At 36.8% G+C, this 24,990-nt stretch overlaps 1 protein-coding gene and 1 pseudogene across 2 annotated transcripts in view; both read right to left on the reverse strand.

The window, feature by feature from the left end:
* Positions 1–10,855: 10,855 nt before the first annotated feature.
* The window catches only part of LUZP2 (leucine zipper protein 2), a 469,487-nt gene continuing 455,352 nt past the window's right edge, over positions 10,856–24,990 (reverse strand). Inside the window, exons 11-12 of one of the 2 annotated variants that reach the window (XM_088017667.1) lie at positions 13,048–13,127; positions 10,856–12,249 (exon numbers count right to left, since the gene is read on the reverse strand). In XM_088017667.1, coding sequence (XP_087873793.1) covers positions 12,145–12,249; positions 13,048–13,127 — 185 coding nt within the window. In that variant the 3' untranslated portion in view covers positions 10,856–12,144. Of the gene's footprint in view, positions 12,250–13,047; positions 13,135–24,990 lie in introns of both variants that reach the window. The other variant, XM_028117737.2, reaches the window with a different exon arrangement.
* On the reverse strand, positions 20,507–21,241 carry LOC114220051 (ADP-sugar pyrophosphatase pseudogene; annotated as a pseudogene).

Genomic DNA, 24,990 nt, shown 5'->3' on the forward strand with positions numbered 1-24,990 from the left:
AACACCACTCTTCTACTGTGTTGAGTGACTTATGCAAGACCAATACACTGATTATCCACCAAGTCACAGGCTATGGACTGGTCTGAGGATTTTTTTTTCTTTCAAGTTGTAGAGTGAGTCTCACTTCACTGTTCCTGACAGGGAAGCATTAAAGCCCTTTGAGAAAGTGCATTTTATATTTATTTATTCAACCAATGTCCACTAAACACTTACTCATGCCAGATTCTGGGGATAAGGCAATGGAGAAACCAGATGAAGTCTTACTTTCCAGGAGACACCATTTTAGAAGTAGGAAACTGACAAAACATATGTAATATGATGTCATATAGTGGTGCAATTTATGCAGAGGAGACAGCAAGGCTAAGGGATAGACAGTGATGGCAGCAGCGTGGTGGGAAGAGTGGTACTTATGTTAGATAGGAAAATCAAGGATAATCCTTCTTTGAGTAGAGAGAATAGAACCGAGTAAGCTGAATATATATTTAGGAAAACAACATCCCAGTCAGAGAAATTAGCAGGTACTAAGTACTCAGCAAGTTCAAGGCACAGCAAAGAGGCCAGTATGAATGGAGCCAAGTGAGACACGGAGAGTGATGGAAAATGAAGTCAAAAGTGGGATGGGCCAGCACTGTAGGGCCTAGTAAGCCATGATAAGGGTGATTTTTTTAAAATAGAATTCTCAGTGATATTGAAAACCATTGGATAGTTTTAAGGAATGACATGATGTAACTTTTTTTTTTTTTAAAGAATCAGTATGGACACTATTTGGTGACTAGATCATGGGGGCAAGGGTGATACAGAATGACAATTTTGAAAACAGAGTAGTTCAGAGGTATAAAAACTTTATATTTAATGACTGTGTTGGTTGTAAGAATTTTAAACTTTTCAAGGGGCTTTTAGGTCCACAGAGACCTTATCTCATTTACTCCCTCAAAAGAAATTTCAGGGCACATCAGGAAGGAGTGTGTTCATATACTTTCCTTTAATAAAAGAGAGAATTGGAAAGAGGGAGGGCATAAGGAAGTCCACTAGGCTTTGAAGCTTTGAGGTGGGAATGAAGAAAAATTGAAGAGGAAAGTTGATGGCTTCTATTTCCCAAATGAGAATAAAAATCTAATTTCAAAAAAGTAATGAATGTGCGTTGAATCATTTCTACCATAAAATCTGAAATGAGGCTTGGTTTTGATTAATGTTTTATTGGTTTTTTTAAAGGCCCTAGCAAAACTAGTACTGGGCCTATGCAAGTTTAAAACTTGGAAAGCAAAAGACAATCTGGAATGCATATATTTTTCTTCTTCTATAAAAAAAATATCATTGGAGCATGTAAATATTCTATTTACATACCTACTCACTTAATTTTTAAACAGAACTGCCATATGTCTCCTTGGATTATAGACTATGATATAAACATCTTATTAAAATTATTATTGTTGCAAGTTAGGGTAAATTACTTATCATTTTTCCCCAGACATTATTCATTACCTATTAGGATAAATAATAAAAAACAATCTAAAAAATAACACCAGAAAGGTAAAGAAAATAATTATACACTTATAAAACTTTTAGGAAACAAACAGAATCTCTTAATTAGTATTTTAGAGTCTCAACAGGAAACAGAAATTAGAGGGTTTTAGGAGAAAAATTGTGCGATGATATTATGTGAATAAAAGGAGAGGTAATTGATGCCATTATCCACAAATTTTAAAAGGATGATCAGATCTTGAGTCATTCATCTAGCAGTATCTGGACAAATCCAATCTTTTTCTTTATATAATCACAATTAGGAGAGTTTCTTTGAAAGCAAATCATATGTCCTGCTCCTCACTCATACACACACACACACACACACACACACAGTGAGAGAGACAGTTGCCATATATGTGTCTAATTCCACACACGTAATAATTTTCCTTTTAGGCATTTGTGAACGTATTTATGTATGTGTAGGTGCCTTTTTTAATAGTATTTTTATTTATTTATTTATTTATTTATTTATTTATTTATTTATCATTTATTTCAGAAAGTGATACTTTTTTTATTTTATAGTCTATTTTTTTCAGAAAGTGATACTTTATTTTTTTAACCTTTAAAATAGGAATAGGTAGTGTATATTAAATGTTTACTACTTGTTCTATTTATGTGATCTCATTTAATATTTAGTGGAAATAGCTATTATTATTATTATTTTTTGGAAATAGCTATTATTATCATGAGTATGTCACCTCATTATTCCCAATTTACCAGTGAAGGCTTAGAAGCACAGAGAGGTTACTTAATTGCTTGAATTCACGCAGTTAATAAGCTGAACAAAGAATTTAATGCAGAAGTCTGACTCCAAAGTCTTTGCCTACAATCATGTTGTACCAGTTCTAGTGTAGTTGTGTGCCCACACCCAAAGGTTTAGAGTCAGGTGTATAGCAAAGTAACTTTTGGAAATGCTGATCTGGAAGTAGTATGTTTCAAGACACAAAACAGAGACACGGTTTCAGGAAGTCTTCGGAGGCTTTCTTTAAAAAAATCTACCACCACCATCGTGCCTGCCTACCCCTTGGCCTGAGCCAAGCACATAGACCAACTTTCCGAGAGAATCAGTGAGTTTGCATTGTTTGTGACTACCTGAGGGAGTAATAGGAGACCTTAAGTTCTATGACGTGTCAAAGAATAATTACCTACCAGGTCAGCTGGTGAAGTGGGAGTTCCTAGAAAGTGTGCAGTAGGAGTCAATCAGACAAATCTATCTTCAGATTATCTGAGAAAAGAAAATTATACAAAGTGTACCGGAATTTAAGAAAAAGCTAACTAACCTTGGCAGCTGCTCCAAGAAATAATCAGTATTTCATTCTGCAAGGCATAGCTGTGCATTTCACTGTATTTAACCCAAATTTCAAATAAAACACTTAGGGAACAAAGTAACTGGGTAACTATTTTAGAAAAGAAACAAAAAAGAAAACCTAAGCAAAGCATTTTCTCATAAACAAGTACTTGTTTTCAGATGCATTGTGATTTTAAAGTAATCCATACCTGGAAATTTCTACAATTTCCTGTGGTTAAGAACATTCTATCATTATCATTTGAGATACATGAACTACCTCTCTTTCCTTGATCTTATGACTTCATTCTTATTTCTCCAATGGTGTACCTTTGCTTCAGTATAGTCAAAGTGAATAGTGTAATTACTTACCTCATTTCCTCCAAATAAAAATACTTTGGTTACTATCAGGATAGTCATTAAAATGCCTTTGTGTCTCCATGCATACAAAATCATGCTTAAAAGAATTCCCCTTTTTAGAACATCCAGCAAATAACCCCAAGTATAATTTCCCAGGCTAGGTCAAACTGTAGACAAATCAATAGACATGAAGAGGTACATGAGCCGCATCTGTGTCTATGAGGGATGGGGATGACCGCCTATATTTCATGGCTGATTTGAGATAACTTGTTGTGTCCCTTTGTGCAGCCTAACTTAGTATACTGTGTTCATTGCAACTGCACTGAAAGTTCACTTAACTACACGTACACAGTTATGTACTGTGCTTTTAAAGTTCCTGTGTTAACCTGAAACTGTATGTTCCATTGTTTATTAACTAACTGGATTTTTTTTTAAGATTTTATTTATTTATTTGAGAGAGAGAAAGCTAGAGATAGAGCACGAGCGGAGGGGGAGGGGCAGAGGGAGAAGCAGGCTCCCCGCTGAGCGGGGAGCCTGACATGGGGCTCTATCCCAGGACCCTGGGATCATGACCTGAGCCGAAGGCAGACGCTTAACAGACTGAGCCACCCAGGCGCCCCTTAACTAACTGAAATTTAAATAAAAACTTGGAAAGAAAAAGAAATTACCTGTGTTAAAACAACATGAAAGATGTAAATAAGAATGAAATTAGGGCAGCAAAAAAAGGCATTCGACTGTTATATGCATATTTTGCTGAATTTATATCCAGGAACACATGGATACATGCATAGATAGGGAAGTAAACACATGAAGATATTCATACACTAAATCTGTGCATCCACCAATTAGAATGTTCAAAAATGCCAGAAAGCTTAAATGTGTATGGAGGCCGCTATAATGATTCTTGCCATGTGCATCTGCAAACAGGAGCATGAATAGAGGCATACGGTGCACATAGAGCATATGAGAAGATACATGAACAATTGTTAGGTTTCAGTTAACAGATGCTGTGTCCATAGATAAAACAAATGCATCCTAGAAATCTCTGAAATTTATTTGTGAACTCCAATGCCAAAAGGAAAAAACACCTTTAAATGCATACCCTGACACCCCCTCCCCCCACCAAATAAAGTCACAACGAAAGAGGAAATGACAGTGGGATTAGCACTGTAGAGAAGGAAGATTCGTCCTAGGCCTTCATTCAAAAAAACCAGTCCATGTCTCCATTATGGGAAGCAAGAGGATAATTGTTTTCGGGGTTCCTATTTCCTTACCTTCTTTTCTCTTTGATCCTATCAGGGTGAAAATGCATACACACATCAAACACATAAACAAGCTGCTCATTTTACAACCAGAAGGATAAAATGAGAGAAGGTGTATTCTTTGTCAAGTACGATCAAGAGTTCATTTCAGCAACTTGATGATGATCTAATTTACTTTTACCAACACACCTCGCTGGTCCTCACTTCCATCTATTCAGAGGATGTTTATTCTTTATATCATACCTTTTTCAAATTCGCAAACATTAATTGCTCCAGTACGCATTAAATTATGTACCTATTTGCTAACAAATGACCAGAAACACATCTAGTAAATACATTCTATTTGATTTATTCCACATCTACTTCAGGAGTCTCTAGGTCAGGGGTTAGAAGAATAGATTTTAAAATGTGCTCTTCATGACCTGTTCCTCTTACCCATATTGTGTTCTTTTTCCACTGTGTTAGAGTCACCTCCGGTCATTCTCAGTGGCTTTCAGAAGCCAACTGACAGCAGCACATTTTACTCATGTGGGCAACATGACCATTTCAAAGATGTGGACTCTCTGCCAAGTGGACCCCAAGATTTACATAATTGACACTTTATTCCCAGGAAAGTCTTGAGGAGCCGCTTTGGGGATTTCCGACCCAAAAATCTTTTAAGTTTTGGGATCAAGACTGAAGAAGTATAAAGGAGTAAAACAGAAATTTGCAGAGGAAAAAGCACCATTATCATTTTAAATGTACTGCCAATTGAACAGGAACTTATCAGGGGTGTTCATCCTCTGCTCCATTCTGCTGCATCTTCTAAATTTGAGCCGGGACTGTCTGCTGAATATCTATCTCTTGACTTACTTTCACAAAGGGTGCTTTATCATGAAAAAGGAGTAAAGATAAGCCAGAGTCAGAAAAAGGACCTGACCCACTATAGATTACTCTTTCTTCTTCTCACCCTTGGTAGAGATATTGCCGGTGAACATATGCTCATTTGACAGTTAATCAAGTGCAGAGGTCAACTGCTTCTTCCAGGAGCCTCAAATAGAGCCTGATTTTCTAGGAACAAATATATTGCATTATATGACCTTCCCAAGATGTTACTGTGTCTGCAGGACATGAAGTGAAATGGTGTTCTTAAAGGAACTAAGGAATTTAGGAGTAGGGAATACTACAAAGGGGGAGAAGGGGGAAAACATACCACAATTACTTTACTTCTGATGCAGATGCTATCAAATGTATGGCTTTTCTGAGTGGGGGGAAGGGGAGAGAAGGGAAGGGAGAGGGAGGGAGGGAGGGAGGAAGAGAGAGAGAGAGAGACGTTACTCCAAGTATACGGCTGAGAAATAAAATTTCTATTTTTTTATGGAAGAAAATATAAGAATCCTCTTTGGAAGGATTCCATGGAAGAAACCTACATTTCATTGTCATCTATGTCTAACAGACTCATATGTCTTCAGGGAACAGAAAACAATAGAAATTTTCCCCTTTTGTTTTTTGAACAACACCAACTCACAATTATCTGATTATTTGAATTCAAGTATTTACTTTCAAATATTGTTAGCAAGTGTCTGTGAACACTATAAAAATTATTTTTTGGTGTTTGGGACACCCATGCAAAATAGTATATATTCATCAATCTTAGTTTAATATTATTTTCTCAGTGAAGATTTCACACAGACAAGATATATTCACTCCCCGCCTTCCTTGTGGTATGCTGTCAAGAGAACCCTGTTTTGTTTTGTTTAGTTTTGTTTTTATAGCAGTTGTAGGGGCCAAGAGCTGGCTACCCCAAAATGTGCCACTTTGGCATAATGATGATTTTTTTTTAAGTCACTTAAGAAACAGCCATGCAGAGAGAATTCTGTGACCCTCCCCACACTTTGTCTCCAGAAAACAGAAAATAAATCTCTCATGTGAAAGTTACCCTCCCTATACCAGGAGGTAAAGATATATCCTTATCACCAGAGACAGGAAATTCAGAGCCAAAAAGAATGTATAAACAACCCTTGTGACTTTTTACTAATTTACTATGCCAGCCCAAATTCTGTTTAAAATGTCTTATCAACTGAAGCTCTCAATGTTAAATTTTTTTTTTTTTTTGTCCTGTCAATTCTTCACAGATTTATTGCCTATTTTTCTAAGAAGGATAAAACCTGCCTGCTTTGGTCATCTCTTTAGGTTTCAATTTCATGACTGGGTCTCTAAGCACATGTAAGAAAACTTCTTCCCCGCCCCCCGCCTCCGGTTAATCTATCTCATGTCCATTTAATTCTTAAACCAAATGAAAGGCAAGAGGAAAACAATTCTTTCTCTCCTATACAGTCATTCACTTAGCTGTGTGCCTCCTTCATTTGTGATGGCTCCCCCTCTAAACCGTAAGCTCCCTGAAGGCAGGACTCTGGCTTTTGTAGGAGAGGCAATGTGGTTACTTAGCTCAGCATATGGATTCCAGCAACTCGTTGCCGCATCTGTATCCAACCCCTTCCTCTTACCAGCTGCACTATCTTGGGCAATTTGATTAGTATTTTTCTACCTCAGTTTCCTCTGTGAGATAAGGGTAACTGTGGTATCGGTCTCAAATAGGAGAATATTTAATAAACTTTTAAAGAGCTCTATAAGAAGGGGCTGGAACATTAAGTGCAATAGGAGTGCTCACAATTACTCCTTTCGCCATTGCTATTTTGGACAGAAAGTGGAATGGCAGACACAGGAATATTTTTTGAATAGCGGAATGACTGGCTGACTGAAGGAACACATAGGGAGAAGGGATCGTAGAGATTACTGTAGTCAGTGATTTTTCAAATCAAATTAAACTTGGACTCCCTTTCTTCATTAAAAGTATTTGCAGCAACGTGGATGGAACTAAAGGGTATTATGCTCAGCGAAATAAGTCAATCAGAGAAAGACAAGTACATGATCTCACTGATATGAGGAATTCTTAATCTCAGGAAACAAACTGAGGGTTGCTGGAGTGGTGAGGGGTGGGAGGGATGGGGTGGCTGGGTGATGGACATTTGGGAGGGTATGTGCTGTGGTGAGCACTGTGAATTGTGTAGGACTGATGAATCATAGACCTGTACCCCTGAAACAAATAATACATTATATGTTAATTTAAAAAAAAAAACTCTTAAAAAATTAACTTCACACACATACCAAATAAATAAAACTGATATAAATGGCCAAAAAAAAGTATATTTAGGGTGTGTAAGCCCAACAAATCAATTATATGAAAGAATAGCTACTCTAGTTGAAGGTGAGGGTTTGTGGAGTCCAGAGCCCCATCTTTTAGATGTGCATTTACCTCCTCAGCAGCCCTAGAGCTGAGTCTGTTAAAGGACTAGGAGAGCAGATACAACTGCAGAATGGTGCAGAATGCACAGGAAAATCTCTGATTTAAGTCCAACAGTTTAATGCCCAAGAAGTTAGAAACTTAAATACTAAATGAAATCAAGTGGCCCGTGTAAACCCACACGAACGTCAAAACTAGATTCCAGGGGCGCCTGGGTGGCTCAGTTGGTTAAGCGACTGCCTTTGGCTCAGGTCATGATCCTGGAGTCCCAGGATCGAGTCCCACATCGGGATCCCTGCTCAGTGGGGAGTCTGCTTCTCCCTCTGACCCTCTTCCCTCTCGTGCTCTCTCTCATTCTCTCTCTCTCAAATAAATAAATAAAATCTTTAAAACAAAAAACAAACAAAAAAAAACTTAAAAAAAAAAAAAACTAGATTCCAACTAAAGACACACACATGCCAGGTGAATTGTGACTATTACATTGAGCAGCATTCCAAAATTCATCCAGAAATGCCACGTCTCTTCTGCTTAAAGTCATAGGGACAGGCTCATGGATAAATCTCTCAGAGAAAAGAAAAAAAAAATAGCTTAGAAACAAAACAAAAAACCCAAACTAAAACATTTTGTGTATTTTCTCTTCCTAAAAGACGACATCTGATGATTGATTCCTGAACATACTAGAGTATGCTCGCTTCTGCTTCCTTTTTTCTTCCTTTGCTGCTTCAGGTTCTGAATTAATTCATTCAACAAATATTTGAGCACCTTCTATGAGGTAGCTAGCTCTGAGCACTTGAAACTCATTTGCAAACAAAAATACAAAATCTATGATATCATGGAACTCTATTAAAATAAATAAAATGAAAAAAAAACCCACACCCCTGAATAAAATGAAAGATTTCTGAGCCATGGGCAAAGAGAGGTTGAAGATACTCCCAGAGTGACATTTCAAAAAAAGTCCTTAGCTCTTGATACATATAAACAAGTACTATTTTTAATGTTAATATTTGCTTTTTCAGTTAGTCGATGCCGGAGGATATACATTGTAGTCTTGGTAACAAATCTTTATTGAGGAAAAATAGGCCATCTTTCAGTTACTTTTATTCTTCATCATTGACCGTTAATATTATGTAACATAATCCAACAAATAGTTTGGGGAAATTTAAGACTGTACACATGACTAAGAAAATGTCCCCTAAATAAACAAGTCTATGTTTTCATAACTCTCTAGGTCCGGCTGGCTCACCTTACTCTATGGTATGAGTAATCATTTCAGCCTCGGTGGCAATTAGTGCTACTTACAGTACCTGAGCTATAAAAATAAGATTCCATTAGAGCAAAGTTCACAGATATTGTTTTAATCCAGGTATCCACATTGTAATCTAAAACAGTAAATGTCTGCTTCTCACATAACTGTTTTAGACTTGTAATTCAGTATATTTTATGAAACAGAATTGTGTCTGAAATAGCATTATAATGCTAAATATCTGCTTAAAGAATAATAAAAAAAAGTTAGCCATCTAGTATATTCAGTGTTCAGAGATTTAAGTTCACACAGAAAACCACATCTAGAGGAGTTACTGAATGAGTCACTTTTCTTCTGAGCATGTTGGCGTTGGATAGACAGTCAGCATTCAGGCCTTATACATTTTAGGCACTCATCCAATTTACATATAATGTAATGCATATAAAAGGAAAAACAAAGTCCAAAACAAATTCCTGACTTAGAATGGATATACAGCATTGATGAGTATTCTAAAATAACTAGAGAAATATGTTTTTGTTAGTTTCATTAGTACCTATATTAAAACAAGTTTATTCCATTGGAAAGTGTGTTTGTTTCTCAATAGGAGTCAATTTACATTCTGCAAATCTTGAGTAATTTTTTACTGCTTACCATTATAGGCACATAATAGAATCATACTACCAGTTAATATTTTCTTCCATGTGAGAGTAATTAGGCTATGAATGTTAACTCCTCAAAAACAACATCAATTTATCTAGCTGTTGATTAAAAGAAATAATAAGCGACAGCATCTCTTTTATGGACAAAGCTGCACATGTAAGTAAAGCATTTTAAACCTTTTGGATGCTATTTTAAAGCAATTAAAGGATTGAGAAAAATAAAATGCTTCGTTAAAGTCACATAACATACTAGGAAAAAAGGAATTCTGTGCTTGACTATTAAAAGGAACTTCCATAATATTTTTCTTAAAAATATTTATAAAGCACTTCTATGATTCTCTTTTTGTTTTGAAACAAATAATGCAATGCATAAACCACAGTAAACTCTGCAGGATGCATAATGCTATCTATTGTTAAAGAAAAATCTATACATTATACTCATGTAAGTCCCATTTGATCATGCCAGTAATTAAGAGAAACACACTGATTATTGTCACATATTAGAGGTATAGAGCATAGGAAAAATAATTTACAAATGAAACTGTTCAAATTTGATTAATATTAAGCCATCTTATAAAAATTTCAGAAAATATCAGCTCAATTCTCTTTTTATTACTTCCAAAGCTGCCTCAAAACATGTGCTAAGGTGAAACGATGATTAACTTTCCATAGGGTTGATGGAGGGAAGTTGGAGCACAGGGAGGGTGTGGGGAAGTGAAGCTTAATTAAAACTAAATTAGCAGCTCTCCTTTTATAATCATTGGAGATGGTTAGGGTTTTGGGGAACAGTGGGGAAATTATAAGGAATAGAACTCCGAAACTAGCAATATTAGAGCTGAGGAGTCAGAGGAACTTTGGACCTTGATTTTTTTCTTCTATCCTGGTCACTTCATCTGAAACCTCTAAGGACCATCTATAAAATAAATTCTCTTTTTTCTTGGATAGCCTGAAGTCTAAAAAAAAAAAAAAATACTGATAAATGACGCTGAATTACTGCACAAGCATAACTGTTACATGGTTATATCATAATAATACTTATACTATTTATGATAGTCTGCCATTTCTCCGAACCACTAAATTTCTTGGAATACATCATTGTGATCAAAGGTGTGCCATTATATATCAGAATTTAAGTTCATCTATTGATTACAGATTTCCTTCTTTCCTTCCTTCCTTCCTTCCTTCCTTCCTTCCTTCCTTCCTTCCTTCCTTCCTTCCTTCCTTCCCTTCTTCCCTTCTTCCCTCCTTTCCTTTCTTAAATTAACAATATCTCCTAAGATAGCCTGCCAGGATACAGTGCTCCAAATATAGTAACTGTGGCTTGGCAGATCCATTCTATAAAACCAACTGTTTTATATGCTTTGTGCATTTGCAAAATGGATCTAGCCAGCAGAAATGAATATATTCAGTGCAGACAACCTAACTGGATCATTTAACCCATTAATTTGAGTCTTTAAGTCTGATGCTATACCAATCCTATCAATCAGACAGTTATTCACGTATCAATTCCTGTTGCTTGTGAGCTACATTCAGATTATTCAGGAGTGCACTTATCTGATTAGTGTATTCTTACACAGAGACCCAACTTCAGCAATGATCACAGCTGTTGACTTGTTTTAATAATACATTTGTTTTCAAAATATACAAATCTGGGTTTATTGGTTCTACATGGCTGTTTTACTTTCATCAAATCCCCATTTTAAAATGTGTATTATCTGCTCACATATTTCTGTTTTGCAACCCTCTTGTCATCCCACATTCCACTACCCAATTTCACACACAAAAAAATCTTGCCAAGCATTTCAAAGAACTCAATTCCTAACTTGGAATAATTCCAGCAGACAACCATAGGGATGTGTCTATAGAATGCCAAAAAAGATCTTATCAATTGTGTCAGAAATTTAGTCATTCATCCACGTATTTTGTCTACATCATACCAAACATGTTTAATGAATTCTGTTAACTGACTAAAAATCAGACAGAAGTGCCTTGACATTATTTAGACATGGTTCCAAACAATAAAAAGAATGGCAATAAACACCCTTAAATAGTATATTCAGACTGACACAGATTCCAACCTTAAAGGAACTCCCATTGGGCAACATGGAACAGAATCTTTATGATATGGTTGAAATTTGGATTCTAAAAATGCCAAGGATCCACAAAATTTTTATCATCCTCCAGTTGATTTCAAAACTAGATCATAGAAGTACTAGGTACCCAATGAACCAGAAGAATTAAATGTTGTTCACTGCATTTGAGTTCAAAACTGGCCAATTTATGCTGGGCAATTTACTGATGACAATGACTATTTATGACTGTGGATATCCATTTTAATTAGGTTATTGCTTAAGGATCATAATTGGCCTGGAATCTTTTGGAAAATTTGTAGACTACTTTATATAAAGTTACAGAAAATTGTGAAAAAGTTGCATGCTTTAAAAACTTAGTATTTCCACCAAGCCTGTGGTTGAAAAAGAGTATGAAGACAATCATAAGTGGATGTTCTTAACACAGTTTCTTGATATTTACAGTATTTTTTCTTCTCTAGTTGCCCTCCCTTCAAAGTTGGTCAATTGTTTTTCCGGGTTTTTTTTCACCTCACATTCAGTACAAGGAGGCATTTGCAGTTTCTGTCAAACAATACAGAAAAGACAATTAGAATAGTTAAAATAAATACATGTTTAAGGTAAAAATTAAAATCTTAACAACAGTAATATAAATTTTTATATCTCAACAAATATAGAAAATTAATGCTAGACCAAAATAAAATAAATGTAAATGTGTTAATACTTCTCTTTCATGGAAGTACATAAAATATTATTTATAAATGGCAGATATTTCAAAAACTATTTTGAGAAGACTTTAGCTAAACCATCCAACTCTGATTAATCTAACCCACAAGTTAGGAAATGTTGTGTTAAGTGAAATGATCCCTAAGAATTGCTATGATAGAATATTTTTGGTCAAATATAGAACAGTACAGAAGGAAGTTCAGAATTAAGTTCGTGAATTGTGTTTGTTGTTTGTTTTTGTTGGGGATATGTACTTCTTTCTATCTCCTCTGTTTCCCCAAATCCTCTTTTTTAATTTTTTCTGTTCCATAAGGAATAGATGTATGTTTTTTGTTATCCGTTTATTTTTGTTTTGTTTCTTGGTTGTGTGTGTGTGTGTGTGTGTGTGTGTGTGTGTGTGTGTGGTGGGTGGGAGGGATGTACCTCCCTCACCCTTGTTCTTCTGAGGACCTCAGATGATCAGAACAAAAACTTAGTGGCTGGCACAGTGGTCATGGAAAGTGCAGAGGCACTAGGGGAAGGAAGTATCTTGTATCAGTCAATACAACATCGCTGCTTCAGCTAGAGAAAAATCACTGGACCCAAAGGATTCAAGTTCTTTCTGACAAAATCAAAACAAACAAACAAATAAAATACCTTTGGGGCAGTCACTGGCTCTTTAGTGGCATTGATTAGGGGAATGTTTTTGTGCTTTGTTGAGCAGGTCCTGCCATCTTGTAAAACCTGCAAATGAAAATAGATCAATGTAGTTAAATTAAATGAAGGAGGGGATAGAAAAGTTCCCTTGAATTCTTCCCACTGAGAAACTTTCTTCACTTTGATGCAAGCTGAAAGGGCAAGCTAGGGACAAAATAAACTCATCACATTCTGAGTGGGAGCTGAAGGAGAGATCAAGCACTCACAGGTGGTTTGGGGATCTTAGTGGTGCTTATGAAAATCAGCTACTACAACAAAATTCCATTCCAATGGAAAGTTCTTTCTTTGCAAAAGCAGTTAAACTGAAGTAAAGAATTATAAAACTATTCTATCTGTGATGCATCTGGACTCTAAGACTTAAATATGTCAGTGGTCCCTACAGCGGCAGGAACATCAATATCGCAAGCCCCGAAGCAATTTGAACAGTATAATCATCAATCTGTCTAGCAAAAACTCATCAGTACCTTAAAAAAGATTACATTTTGGAAAATAAGATCTTATATTTTACTAACCAGGAATTCTCATCTTCATTAGCCTCAACAGTTTTGAAGAACTGCTGGCAGTGTATTACAATTGGGCTTCATTTCCCTTTTAACCAAGGTTAAAATATTGACCTTCCCTTCCTTCCTTTTCTCCCATGCTCTCTCCTTCTCTCTCCCTCCTTTTCTTTCTTCCTTCCTTCCTTGTCTGCTTCTCTTCTCCCTTTCCATACTGTCTATCATTCTACCTCCCTCCCTTTATTCCTTCCTCATTTTTTTAAAAAATTTTATTCATGTATTTGAGAGAGAGAGAGCAACGAGAGTGAGAGAGAGAGCACAAGTGGGGTGAGGGGCAGGGGGAGAAGCAGGCTTTCTGCTGAGCAGGGAGCCCAATGTGGGGCTCGATCCCAGGACTCTTGGATCATGACCGGAGCCGAAGGCAGATCAGATGCCTAACTGACTGAGCTACCCAGGCATCCCTTCTTCCTCTTTATTTTAAAAACATTTTCAAAGTAACTACAAAAACTGTTTATTGTAAGGATATGCTTCTTTTTTTGGGGGGGGAGTGATTTCTTCTAATCCTTTCCATGTCTACAACAGAGCCTAGGAGTCAAAGAGTCCATGGCCATTGGGTAGCTCTGAACTTGAACAAGTCCATTTGTTTCCTTGGGATCTTACAGCAGGGAGGAGACCCAAGTTGCCTTCAAATCCCAACATCCTATAAATTCTACAAGTAGATGACAACTAGAAAGGTTCTATAGGAGACTTAACCTAGTCCAATTCAGATTTTAGAGCAAAGTTATTTTTATATGCTTCCTATTCTCACATTGTATTGCTCTTAATTGAATACACACTATGCTCCTTTACCATCCCATGCCTATATGCATGCCAGCCACCTCACCTTCACAAAAGTCTCTCTTCATTGTGACATCCTGACAACCAGCTACTCATTCCTTCCCTAGGATGCCATTTCCACCACTAGATGCACTCAGTCATACTTTTCTGCTCTAAAGGTACAATGCATATAAAAACTGTATCACTTAACAATGTTTTTGTATGTGTAAGCATGCCTAGCTCCTCAATATATTGTCAGTTCCTTGAAGTTAGAGGTAACATTTGTCAGCTGTACATCCCAGCTTGATGCCAACAGATAACATGGGGCCAATATGAAATCTCTGAAAAAATAGTAATGAAAATATTATTGGCTATGAAATTCATTGGCTATGAAAATATTTTAGCCCTTCAGAATTTTAATAAATGCCTGATTTTTTTCATATGATCAGATTTAGGTTTATTTGATTGAGACTCCAAAATGGTTACACAGAGCCCCTTTTTCTATATAAGCCTATGTTATAAGAGCAAAGTAAGATAACAACTATAATAATAGAAATCTCAAAATCTTGACTACCTTATTCCAAAGAATTTTAGACAGAGGCACAGAGGAATCTTGTACACTAAAAAATGTGTTTGTTTTTATGTTCTATGGGTTTGAATTAGATCTGGAATCTAAAATTTCTCTAGAATATTATAATTATTCTACTTTCATTGTGGTAATACAACTGGCTTGTGTTTTTATCATGCTTGCATTCAGCCTTTGAAAAATTAACAAATAATTGTATGAAATCAAGCTCAAAAAAACATGATCAATGCAGAAAGTATCCTGCAAAGTATAAGATTTCCCAAAATATATTTTAGGATAATGGCATTTGTAGGTCATACATGTTTTGGGGAAAAGTTTATTTGAACATTAAACAGTTGTATTTAAAGTAGTTCTTCTCAAAGCCTTTAGCATGTGATTTCTTAAAGTTGTGGTCTTAAATGTCTTGTCCACATAATTGCATAAGGTGATTGTTAAAACATAACACTCCTAGGTGGTAATTCAGTCCTAGACTATGGGGCTTGCATTTTTAATCAGCACTCCAACAATTCAAATGCATAGTCCAATTTGAAATCCACTTCTTCATAATGCACAAATACATTACAAATCTCTTAGAAGGACATATAACAATTTCCCAATTCTATTTGACCTCAAAACCCTGTCTTGTGTGGTGCTTCACTTGAGGTCATTCTCATGAGGAAGATACTACCGGATTTGCAGTGGAGTTTTTTCTTTCATTACTGAGAGCACAGCCGACTATTTCAGACAAGCCTTTATCATCTGAACAATGAAAACTTATTAAACTTTAACATTAAATAAAATTTTATGTGGCTGAAAGATAGCTTAAACCTTTTTTGATACTTTGATCTTATAATGAACACTACCTTTAAATTTATTTCTTTCTGTGCCTCACAGGTACTGTAGAAATTTCATGAGAGGACGTTCATAAAATTCTTAGTGTTTCAGGGGCGCCTGGGTGGCTCAGTTGGTTAAGTGACTGCCTTCGGCTCAGGTCATGATCCTGGAGTCCCGGGATCGAGTCCCGCATCGGGCTCCCTGCTCAGCGGGGAGTCTTCTTCTCCCTCTGACCCTCTTCCCTCTTGTGCTCTCTATCTCTCATTCTCTCTCTCTCTCTCAAATAAATAAATAAAATCTTTAAAAAAAATTCTTAGTGTTTCTCAGAGAGGCAACAGATATAAGAACAACATAATTATCACTTGCAGGTATCATGCCTTAATAAGCATCTTATCAACTTTGCAGCTATTGATAAAGTGGGCATTGCTTGGTGAAAACATAAAGGGAAGTTTCTTCATGGAACCCTCTCACTTGGCTGCCAACATCACCCAGATTGCCAAAAATTCCAGACAAATGTACTTAAGGAAGACAGAAAAAAAAAGACACATTAGGTAATTTTGCCTAATGGTTAAAATGCTTGGAGTAAAATAGACTTTGGTTTGAGTTTTAGCTCTGATGTCTATTCATTGGTGATCTTGATAAAATAATTCGATAAGTTACTTATTTCTGGGCCTCAGTTCATTGGCTGTAAAATGGAGCTAATTCACAGAATTATTTTGAGGACAAAATGAGAAAATATACAAAAATATTCAGTCTAAATACTAACAAAATAAACATTCTCCCCTTTCTCCCTCTTCTACCTTCATACTAGTATTAGCATCGTTAATGATTATACACCAACAATTATGGTGAGTTGCCACTGACATTACGCATGACATATGGGACAGAATCAACAGTCACATAATTCCCATGCACACAAGTGGAAGAGGGAAGGGGGAGAGAAAAGAAAATGGAGACATGAGTGCTGATTTGAAGGGAAGCAAAATCACTTAGGACTAATACTTCTCTTCTGACACTATAGATAAAATATTGACAATTAATAATCATCAATTAATAATTAATAAAATCAAAAATAATTAATAATTATTAAATTATTGTTATTAAAATAATAATACAATTAACACAATGTTCTTTGTTGGGAGGAAAAAAGATGAGAGGGGCACCTGGGTGACTCAGTTAAGTGTCTGACTCTTGGTTTCAACTCAGGTCATGATCTCAGGAGTGGTGAGTCAGAACCCTGCATTTGGGCTCCACGATTGAGGAGGAGGGGGGAGTCTGCTTGAAAGATTCTGGGCTCCATGCTTGGGGTGGGGCGGGGAGTCTGCTTGAAAGATTCTCTCCCTCTTGCCCCTCCCAACACTTGCACGTGGGCGTGAGCAACACACACACTCTCTCTTTCTAATAAATAAATAAATAAATCCTTTTAAAGAAAAGATGAGAAAATAGAAGTTTCAAGGTTATGCAAAATGATGTGATATATTTAAAGATTTATCCAATAAAACACAGGCTTGAGGACGCTACTGGCCAACTCCTTAATTTTACTCTTGTGAAACCACGAGCAGGACCTAGTTAAAACTTGCCAGACTCCTAACCTGTGGAAAATGAGAGATAACTGGTGTCTCTTAAAGCCATTCACTCCATGATAGTTTGTAACTGAAAACTAATACAGATATTATGGCAGAAGACCTATATGTCATATCATGTGAACCTGAGTATCTTATTATTGTGTTGCTTTACCTTTGTTTTGGTAATTTAACCATAGTTAATGTATTGGTTCCACACTTTGTGAAGGTAGATGGTAGTTAAATTATAAATAAAAACTCTTTCGGGGGTGATAATTTAAAAATAATTGTGTGAACACCATATACAGATGCCTTTTTAAAATGTAATAACAACAGATAATCTTTTTCCCAATTCTTTCTCCCAATGTCTTTGTTGCTATTAATACTGCTGGCTCTTTCATGGTCTTAAAATTCTCTGTTTAATAGCCCTTCTCTCTTGACATTTTATGATCTAATCTCTTTGTCCCCTTCATCTCAAGCCCTCATATTCACACATGAGGAGAACAACAGCTATATAATGTTCTCAAGGCCACAAAGATATTGTTGCTGCAAATAAAACCCATGTCCACCTTGCAGTGAATTTGGGATCTTTCCAAGATTCCATACTCCTTTTTCTCACATTCTTATTTAACTTTATAATGTCTTATACTTAATTGTCATGTTACATTTTACAGTTTTAGCTAAGGACACAATTTTTAACAACAAAATAGTTCCTCCTGTACTTTTGAAACATTTAACAAAGATAACTTAGTAAATAATAGGCACACATCGGGGCTTGATGAATCAATGAGATGTATTAACCAGAAAAGAAGAAAATATGACTCTTGGATAGTTAGGGTGACTAGGGATTTCTTCATGAAGGAAGCAACAGGAATTCATCCCTGAGTAATGGGTAGAGTTGTTTGTGGCAGAGTCAGCAGGAGGAAGGAGAAGTTACAGTATTATGGTGGGAGAACACATCAAAGGTAACAGTGTTGAGGCCAGCTGAGACAGTTACTACTGAAAGATAACTAGAATAGAGACAGTTCATGGAAGAACTTGTAGGCCAAGCAGTGATATGTACACTCAATTTTGCAATTATGAAGAGACAGGTATACTAAATATCCTGCAATGATATGCTTACTTGTCTAAGGAAGTTTACAAGTTAATGCTTTCTCTATGTTGGAATCTAAAGAGATTCATTAGTAAATCTTAAAAAAAAAAAGAAAAAAAGAAAAAAAGAAAAGAAAAAGGGACGCTTGGGTGTCTCAGTCGGTTAAGCATCCACCTTCGGCTCGGTCATGATTTCAAGGTCCTGGAACGAGTCCCACATCCGGCTCCCTGCTCAGCGGGGAGCCTGCTTTTCCCTCTGCCTGCCACTCTTCCTGCTTGTGTGCACGCTCTCTCTCTCTCTCTCAGACAAATGAGTAAATAAATAAATCTTAAAAAAAAAAAAAGAGAGAGAGAGATTCATTAGTAGGGCTCTGAAGTGATCAGTCCACATAACACTTGCTTAAAAACGCCATCCTTCGCTCAGGTCATGATCTCATGGGTCATGAGACTGAGTCCCCCGCGGGCGTTCTTCTCTGCACTCAATGGGGAGTTTGCAGTGAAGATTCTAGCCTTCTGCCCCTCCCCCCACTCATGCACGTGCGCTCTCTCTCTCAAATAAATAAATCTTTAAAAAACAACCAACCAATGGGCGCCTGGGTGGCTCAGTCGGTTAAGCGTCTGCCTTCGGCTCAGGTCATGATCCCAGGGTCCCGGGATCGAGTCCCACATCGGGCTCCCCGCTCCGCGGTAAGCCTGCTTCTCCCTCTCCCACTCCCCCTGCTTGTGTTCCTGCTCTCGCTGTCTCTCTCTCTGTCAAATAAATAAATAAAATCTTTAAAAAATAAAATAAAATAAAAAACAACCAACCAAAACAAAGCAAAACAAAACAAAACCCTCCATGCCTCAGCAGAACCTTCTTCCTTCTGCAAAAGTTCCAGAATCTATGCCATTTTTATAAACATTTGTCTTTCATTTGCACTATTCTGGAGACCCCCAGGACTCATCAGGGCAGCTCCCTTTTCCTTCTCTCACCAGGCTGACAGAAAGCTGAAACTTGGCTACATTTTTCAGAAGTTAGTTTTAAATACTCAAATATCTGGAGTTGGAGTTTCAAAACTTATTTCACTAGTCCCTTACTAAATTAAATTACGCAACTGAAAGAACAATAACAAAAAAATTCCTTATTCAAATGATTTGCATTCTGTGTCTGAAACTTCCACGCTACATGTCATCAAAACATGTTTAACTATTTCTCATCACAACTCAACTCAAGAGATAGTAAATCTTGAGACTTTTCCCTTCATAGGCATTGGTCGGAATCTAAGAAAAGCAACAAGAAGAACAACAATACAATATAGTTTAATTGCTACATATAGATTCAGGAAAGGTCCTTGCTTGAGGAGTCTGTTATCTTGGCTTGCAAAATTGGGAAACTTGCAGATGAGAGCAGCTGACAGTCTTTCCATGGGTAAGTCTGTAAACCGTTTTTTATTAAAATAATTCAGTATGTTAGACTCTAATCCCCTCTGTCTTTCAGAGATCATGGGGTTTATCCCTTTATTTCCTTCCTGGATTATTGAACTAAACTATCCAGTTCTCTCTAACCTTGTTTTCTCCAATCCATCTGCCACTCAGCCTCTACAAATGTCTTCCTAATATATATTCCATCGTGCCAACTTAACTGCACAAAAAAATCAATCAAATCAAAACAAATTAGAAAAATACCCCCATACACAAATTTGTGATTTCCCATTGCCTCTAAAGTACAGAAGACTGGGGAGATTGATGGGATGAGAGATTTGGAGACTGTTTTCTTAAACAAGTGAGATGTGATATAGAAGCATGGCCTTCACACTCACCTTGATGAACTACAGCAAAGCCTCAGAAGACAAATGACTGGGCATTAAGAGAATGAGTCTCTGCTGTCACCTACTCAGGCTCATAGATTTTCTTTTTACTACTGTTGCTAAATACACACACATATATACAGAACATTTTGTCACACTAACTTTTTTTTTTTTGCCTCGTTCCCCAATAGTACCTAGAATAATTATTGACTTTCATTCTTTTTTTTTTATTGTGTTGCTTTTATTTAATGAAAAAAACTAATTTCAAGTCTCCAGTAAGCTAAGCTGAATACAGAGTCTTAGTGAAGGAGGCCTGGTGGTCTTATTTATAAAAACATGGCTACTGTCCTTTGGCCTTAAAACTTCAGGAAAGGCACTTCAAACGGCTTCGTGTTTGCATGTTTCAGTGCCAGAGCGTAGGAATAGACCCTGGCGTCCACGGTCAGATGTTCTTCAGCTACCAGAGCATCAAGTCTCTTCAGCAGGTCATTTTTTGGTAAGGAAATTACTTCGACATATTCTCCATCACCTGGCTTCGGCTTAGACCTCATGTTTTCAGCATCATCCCCATTAATAGTCACCGTCACGATGTGTGTGGTACAGTTTGTCAGACCTGGATCCATACATACAGCTGGAGAACACTCTGCAACATCACCTTTGTAGCCAGTTTCTTCCTCAAGCTCCCGAAGAGCCGCTGCTTCTGGGCTCTCATTATCATCGATGAGACCTGCAGGGAATTCTAGGCAGTAGCCTCCCATCGGTGGCCGGAACTGCCTCACCAGAACGATGCACTCGTAATGAAGAGTCCGCTGCAGCACTGGGATGACCGCCACGCCATCAGCCGACTGTCCTTTCCTGGTTGTACGTTTCAGTTTCCCAACTTCTTATTTTCCCCGTAGGATCCATGTACGTTGTTTTTTCAAGCTTGACCCATTTTCCTTCTGAAATTAACTCCTCTGAAATAATAGACTGGTATTTTGAGAAGGATCCGCTGGTTCTTGGTTTTCCATTTTCAAACTACTTAGTCTTTATAGTCCTCAGGCAGGAAGTTCAGGCTACTCCAAGGTGTGGGGTGAAGGGGAGGGTACTCCTTTGGGGAGGGGGACGAGAGAAGAAAGCATGAATCCGAGGCAGCAATCTCAGAAGACCGGGTGCTACTGCCTTGACTTTCATTCTTTTAATTCTTTCTGGTACAACCTGGAACGGAACTGTCAATCTTGGAAAGAAGTGAAAAGTGATATTTTATACAAGAGATGTTATGACTAAACAGAATAAGGTAGCGGTTTAACCCATAGGCTAAGAAGTCTGTCTTAACCAATGTTCAAATCTTTAAATCTACGGCTTACTAGCTTCGTGGTCTTTGATAAGTGATTCATTTTTTTCTCAATCTAAACATCCATATTTGTAAAATGTAGAACAATATTATTTTATAAATGATTGTAAGAATTGTGTAAGAGAATGATTTAAAGCACTTAGCTCAGGGCCTCTTACTACTAAGATCTCAATGTATTGTAGTAGCAATGATGATAATGAAGATAATAGCGAATTTGTAAGCCACCTAGAACAAAGTACCTGATACATATGAGACACTCAATAAATCATACCTATTGTTATATCATAGCAGACTCCCTGATACTGTTTGCATCAAATAATTATTTACATAATGATATATGTGCTCACACAGTTTGGAAGGAAAAGTAGTTCTACATGAACTTTTTCAGAGGCATTTGTATTAATACAATGCCATTCTCAGGTCATTGAAGAAAAACGATATGACCTAATTACACGAAAAAATTATGTCATCATTACAATCGTAAGCTATTTTTTTCTGTCAAACAAGGAAACAAACAAAAATTATACATTTACTGTTGGCTCCAGCATGATGGAATTGGCCTTCCCTCTCACTCTCTCTCTCTCTCTATTTCTTTTTTACAATGCCGGTGTGGAAATAAATTAATACAGATGTTCTGGGAAATATTTTAATAAGATAGGTACGATGGTTTTTAAGTATGTTCATGATCCAGTATATTTCACTTGGGATAGTGTCTCTCTAAAGAAAACGATCCCCATTAAAAAAAAAAAAAGAAAATCTTTTCACTCAGAAGTATTAATTTGGGATAATTAATTTGTATATTTAATATTGTAAATATTAATTTGTTTAACAGTAAAAAAAGAAAACAAAATAACGGTTGAATGTACGTAAGCTGGTTAATTAAATAATGATGAAATATTTTGTAAGTCATTAAGACATCTGTGAGATATTTATTAATATGAAAAACACCTAAGCTAAAAACATATAATACAAAATTATACAGTTCAAATCACAGTGATGCATAAGAAACGCCACATAAAACAGACAGAAATAATCTCGATACTGACAAAACAATAAAGTTGGGGACAACAAAAGACAGAGTCTTTTTTTTTTAAAGATTTATTTATTTGAGAGAGCGAGAATGAGAGAGAGAGAGAGCACATGAGAGAGGGGAGGATTAGAGGGAGAAGCAGGCTCCTCGCTGAGCAGGGAGCCCGATGCGAGACTCGATCCCGGGACTCCAGGATCATGACCTGAGCCGAAGGCAGTCGCTTAACCAACTGAGCCACCCAGGCACCCAAGAGAGAGTTTTGTTGTGCTTTAACATTTTTGTTGATTTCAAATAACACATAACACATGTCTGTCTGTCTGTCTGCCTTTCCAGCTCTGAAACTATTCATGTCTTTCTCTACCCATTCTTCCATGCCCTCTCCCACTTCTGCCTTCTCTCCTTCCCTCCGTCTTCTCTCCCTCCTTCCCCCCACCTCTCTTTCTTCTTCTTCTTCTTTCTTGGGGGGCATGGCTGTTCTGTCACTTTTTAATGAGCTACAACCATCTATAGAAGAACTGTTTATATACGGTTTCCCTATAGGAGAGTATACATTTTCATTTAAAAATGTGATTTTAAGTTGGAACAGTGCCCAGACACTTTAAGCTCTTCCTTATCAATTTGAATCTCAAATTTTCTTGAACAAAAGGGAAAAGTTCAGATGTCATTTTCCCTCATGCATGTACGATTAAAAAATGCAATTTTACCTGTGGAAGAATGGATAGAGATGTAACTAGCTTTGGTGAATAATTAATTGATTAATTTTGCAAAGTAACTGCTTTCTGTTTTAAGACACAAAAAAATTTAAATAGTAATTTTGAGAATTTAATAAAATTGTGCAATCAAAGGCTAGCACAGGCCTTCAAAATATTCCATCTCAGGTAAAATTTAACCTGATTAGTAATATACATACATCCAGAAACTCAAGTGATAAAATACGAAGACTGATGAGGAAAACATGCACAAGTTCAGCTGCTTCAATATTCAGCTCACTGACTCAATTATACAGGAGACCTAGGGCCTAGGTCTGTAAATTATGGAATGGGATAAGCCATGAATAAATCTTTATTGAAGTGATTATACTTATCTCTCACATACACACCAACATCACCAGAATAACCAGTTTGTTTCTGTGCTTTTGAGCAACAAACAGCTAGCTATCTGACAAAATGTTATATTAGGGCCAAAGAGCAGGCAAAGTAAAAATAAAACCGTGTAGTAGAGACAAGCCCAGCTAACTATCTTGGTACATGGAAAACACACAATCACAACATGGTGGGAAGACTATAGTGCTGGGGCATCCTAGTAATTATCAGGAATTTTTTTTTTTAAAGAGAGAGCGTGAATGGGAGGTGGGGCAGAGGGAGAGAGAGTATCCTAAGCAGACTCCATGCTGAGCATGGAGCCTGACACAGAGCTCGATCCCACGACCCTGAGATTACAACCTGAGCTGAAATTGTGTTGGAGGCCCAACTGACTGAGCCACTCAGGCGTCCCTAGGACCTTCATTTTAATGTGGAAATACCAGGCTTTGGAGCCATGTGCAAATGAATTTGAGTCCCAACTCCATCTCCCACATCTGTGATAATGGGGTAAGTTAATGAACATTGAGTTTCCTGGACTTTAGTATTTTATAAAAGAATAAAGTTAAACACCAATAATAAACATGAGGATTGTCAGCTTCCAATTTTGACACTGGAACAAATAAAGCAACAAACAAACACACTCAACTATATTACAACAGTGTTTCAGAAAAGAAAGATAATTTTAATACTAATATATATATATAAAGGATCCAGAGTCAAAGGAAATTATTCTTGAGAGGCAGAAGGAGACAGAGAGATAGAGATTGATTGATTCATGGAAAATCCGCTAATATTTTGTTATTTGACTCTTTATTTAATGTTCATTTTCTACATCTTTGAACTGTTGAAAACTTCATCAGTGGCTAGCACTTGCCAGTGGAATGACATTTGGAAAATACCAACTTAACCTCGCTTTTTCCTCATTTGTAAATGTGGATAACAATGCTGACAGTCAGAAGTAACATCAGTGTGAAATGAAATAAAACAGGTAACTCGGCTAGGTGAGTGGAGTGAAGAGTTGGGCCACCCCAGGTTAGAATTCCTTCAGCCCTTACTAGCTGTATGGAATTGGAAAAGTTACTTCATCTTCCTGAGGTTCTGATGCCTTATCTGTAAGGTAGGCAAAATAATACCTACCTGAGAGGGTTGTTGGAAGAGTTAGACTAAATTAAAATATAGAATGGTTCCTAATGGAGTATCTTGCACATAGTAGGTGCTCAATGAAGTTTACTTTCTATACTTCCTTTCCCATTCTCAGCTTCTGCCTCCTTCAATCAAAATATCT

This window comes from Eumetopias jubatus, unplaced genomic scaffold (genome assembly GCF_037043125.1).
Source record: "Eumetopias jubatus isolate StellerSeaLion01/CBP00866 unplaced genomic scaffold, mEumJub1_p1.0 scaffold_13, whole genome shotgun sequence".
Lineage (NCBI taxonomy): Eukaryota > Metazoa > Chordata > Mammalia > Carnivora > Otariidae > Eumetopias > Eumetopias jubatus.